The following is a 2439-nucleotide window of genomic DNA, read 5'->3' on the forward strand; positions in this document are numbered from 1 at the left end:
TTGGATTTTTTTTCAAAAGGAAAATAACAAAAAAGGGGTCCCGGGTTTTATGATTTCCCCGTTAATTTTTTTTTTTTTTTTTTTTTTTTTTAGTTTATTTAGCACATATTTTCTTTTTATATGGTTGCTTTGAAGGTTTTTCTCACCCGTTTCTGCATATCAAAGAACACTTACAAAACTGTCATTGTTCTTTCAAGTGGAATACATAAAGATAAAGTATAAACCCAAAGCAACATTATTATTTTTTATGATGTCCTCATCTCCAAAGCTTCCAGATTAAATTATGTCTTCTATATTCAGAATATGGAACCCGACACAAAAGGTTCAGCATCGGCGGTTTCGTTATTGTTTATTCATGATGTTCTAGTATTTTCTGATTCAGAAAAGAAAAACACTTATTGTGAATGACTTTTTCCATCTTTAGGAATGACTAACATTCATCAGTTCTGACAGGTTAAATTGTATTTACACAAGCATGTCACAACCTGGAAGAAGGACTCAATTTGATTACCTTTAATGCACTCCATTGCTTTGTTTGGAAGTGATTTTTTTTTTTTTTTTTGGCTTTTCTCAGTCCTAAAAAGTGCATGCAGGGAGGATTTTTTTTATTTATTTTGTGTGTGTGTGTGTTACTTATAATGAACTGTTCAACATATTTGCAAATTCTTAGCAGATGGGTTCTAGCACAACTGTTGCTGTCTGTTTCAGATTCGGGAAGAAAGAAAGAGGAGAATGAGTTTGAAAAATCAACCCCTGAAAATGATGTTCAGCCACCGCCTGTTGCCAAGGAGAGTTCTCCTTTGAGCCAAAACTCTCCAGAGAGCGCACCAGAGGCTGAACGTAAACAAGACATCAACCCAGATGAGTGTGCAAAGAAAAGTAATGGAGAATCTTCATCATCATCCTCAGAAGAATCAGAAAACGAGGAGCAAGCTCCACCCGCTTCCACTGCCAAAGAGACTGATTCAGAAACGACAGTGGAGGAACAAAAGCCTCTCTGAAACAGCATCTGAAATGGAGACCCTACAAAATAAATGACCAACACCACCCAAACTAATACAGCAAATATCGGTCTCCCCCTTCTCACAGAACAAACTCAAGACCAAAAAATAGACAAGATTTCTGAGAGTAGCCTGATCTAGAAAATACAGTCTCAGAGGAAGAAGAAAAGAACAAGAGCTGACGTAGCGCTACAATCTGCTGAAGGCGAAGATTAACCTACGCAGACAAAAATATAAAATAAGAGCTTCAGTGAGAACAAAGATGGGCAAACTGTTGGAGCTCCACATTATCTGCTGCCTCTCAGGCAACATGACAAATGGGCACAATTCCAAGAGAAACCAACGAATAAAGAAGAGAGATGGAAAGGAGCAAAGACCAAGATAAAAAGTAACAAGGAGTTTTATTCTGAGATAGTCAAGTTGAGGTATTTATGATAAGCTGAAGAAAGATGGGTGCTCCATCTTTTTCTAAATATGAACTTGCATTGACAAGCATCAACCACAAGCTACACAGTATGTTTCGAGGAATTTTTAGTGATGGATCAAGACAAAGTGCACAATTTCTTAATCAGAAGGAAAACAATACAAAGTCTTTTTTTTCGAGAATGAAAAATTTAATGTGCAGCGTGCATATAACTTCATCCCCCTGATGATATAGTTTCATAGAATCATCTTTTGCTTTGTGCAGCAGTACACTGAAATGTTTCTCATTCTGGTTTTCAAAAGCTCAAGGTCATTCAGTTTCAGTTCAGTTAAGAAGACATATTTAAGTCTTCTTAATAACATTTAGGTTGATTCCACTGTAACTTCCTGTTGGGAGATGAATCTCTGCCCCGTGTCCATCCCTTTACGTCCTCTATGTTTATTTTTACTTATTTTCCCAATAACTTGAGCAGCATCTTGTCTTGTAAAAAGTTTCCACAAATCATGTTTAGGGTGTAGTGTGTTTTTGCTTTAAAAATTCAAATTGCAGCATGCAAGTTAATAATAGCTAATTTAAAGTTATTGATTGTACACATGATAATATAAAATTTATGGTTGTAAATGCTATACTTCCTGTAGTTCAACACACACATTTGAGGAAATGTATATATTTTTGTACATTTAAAATCTTAGTGATCTTTTCACTGATAATTACACTTTATACTCTCAACTTTCCATCTGAATCTTGAATTACAATGTTTAGACTTGTATCTAGTTTAATTTGTTTTTCAGACATTCAGAAAACTATAAACTTGATAATACCTTATAAAGTGGTGTATTGAAAATACAATGCAACAATTAGGCATGACATCTAAAGTCTAGTATGAACATCTGGATGCCTCTGCTGACCAAATCTCTCACCTATAGGCGAGGATATTGTTCATGTCACTTATCCGTGGTCATAATATTATAATAATCTGACTGATGTATGTCAATTTATGTATTTTTATAGCAA

At 35.0% G+C, this 2439-nt stretch overlaps 1 protein-coding gene across 1 annotated transcript in view; it reads left to right on the plus strand.

Annotated features, from left to right (window-relative positions):
- Positions 1–2138, plus strand: part of LOC106957575 (uncharacterized) — a 27479-nt gene extending 25341 nt beyond the window's left edge. Inside the window, exon 9 of the mRNA XM_015048965.1 lies at positions 709–2138. Within this exon, the coding sequence (XP_014904451.1) occupies positions 709–1001 (293 nt within the window). The 3' untranslated portion in view covers positions 1002–2138. The remainder of the gene's footprint in view (positions 1–708) is intronic.
- Positions 2139–2439: the final 301 nt, after the last annotated feature.

This window comes from Poecilia latipinna, unplaced genomic scaffold, assembly GCF_001443285.1.
Source record: "Poecilia latipinna isolate Pla-1442-1.1 unplaced genomic scaffold, P_latipinna-1.0 Scaffold916, whole genome shotgun sequence".
NCBI lineage: Eukaryota > Metazoa > Chordata > Actinopteri > Cyprinodontiformes > Poeciliidae > Poecilia > Poecilia latipinna.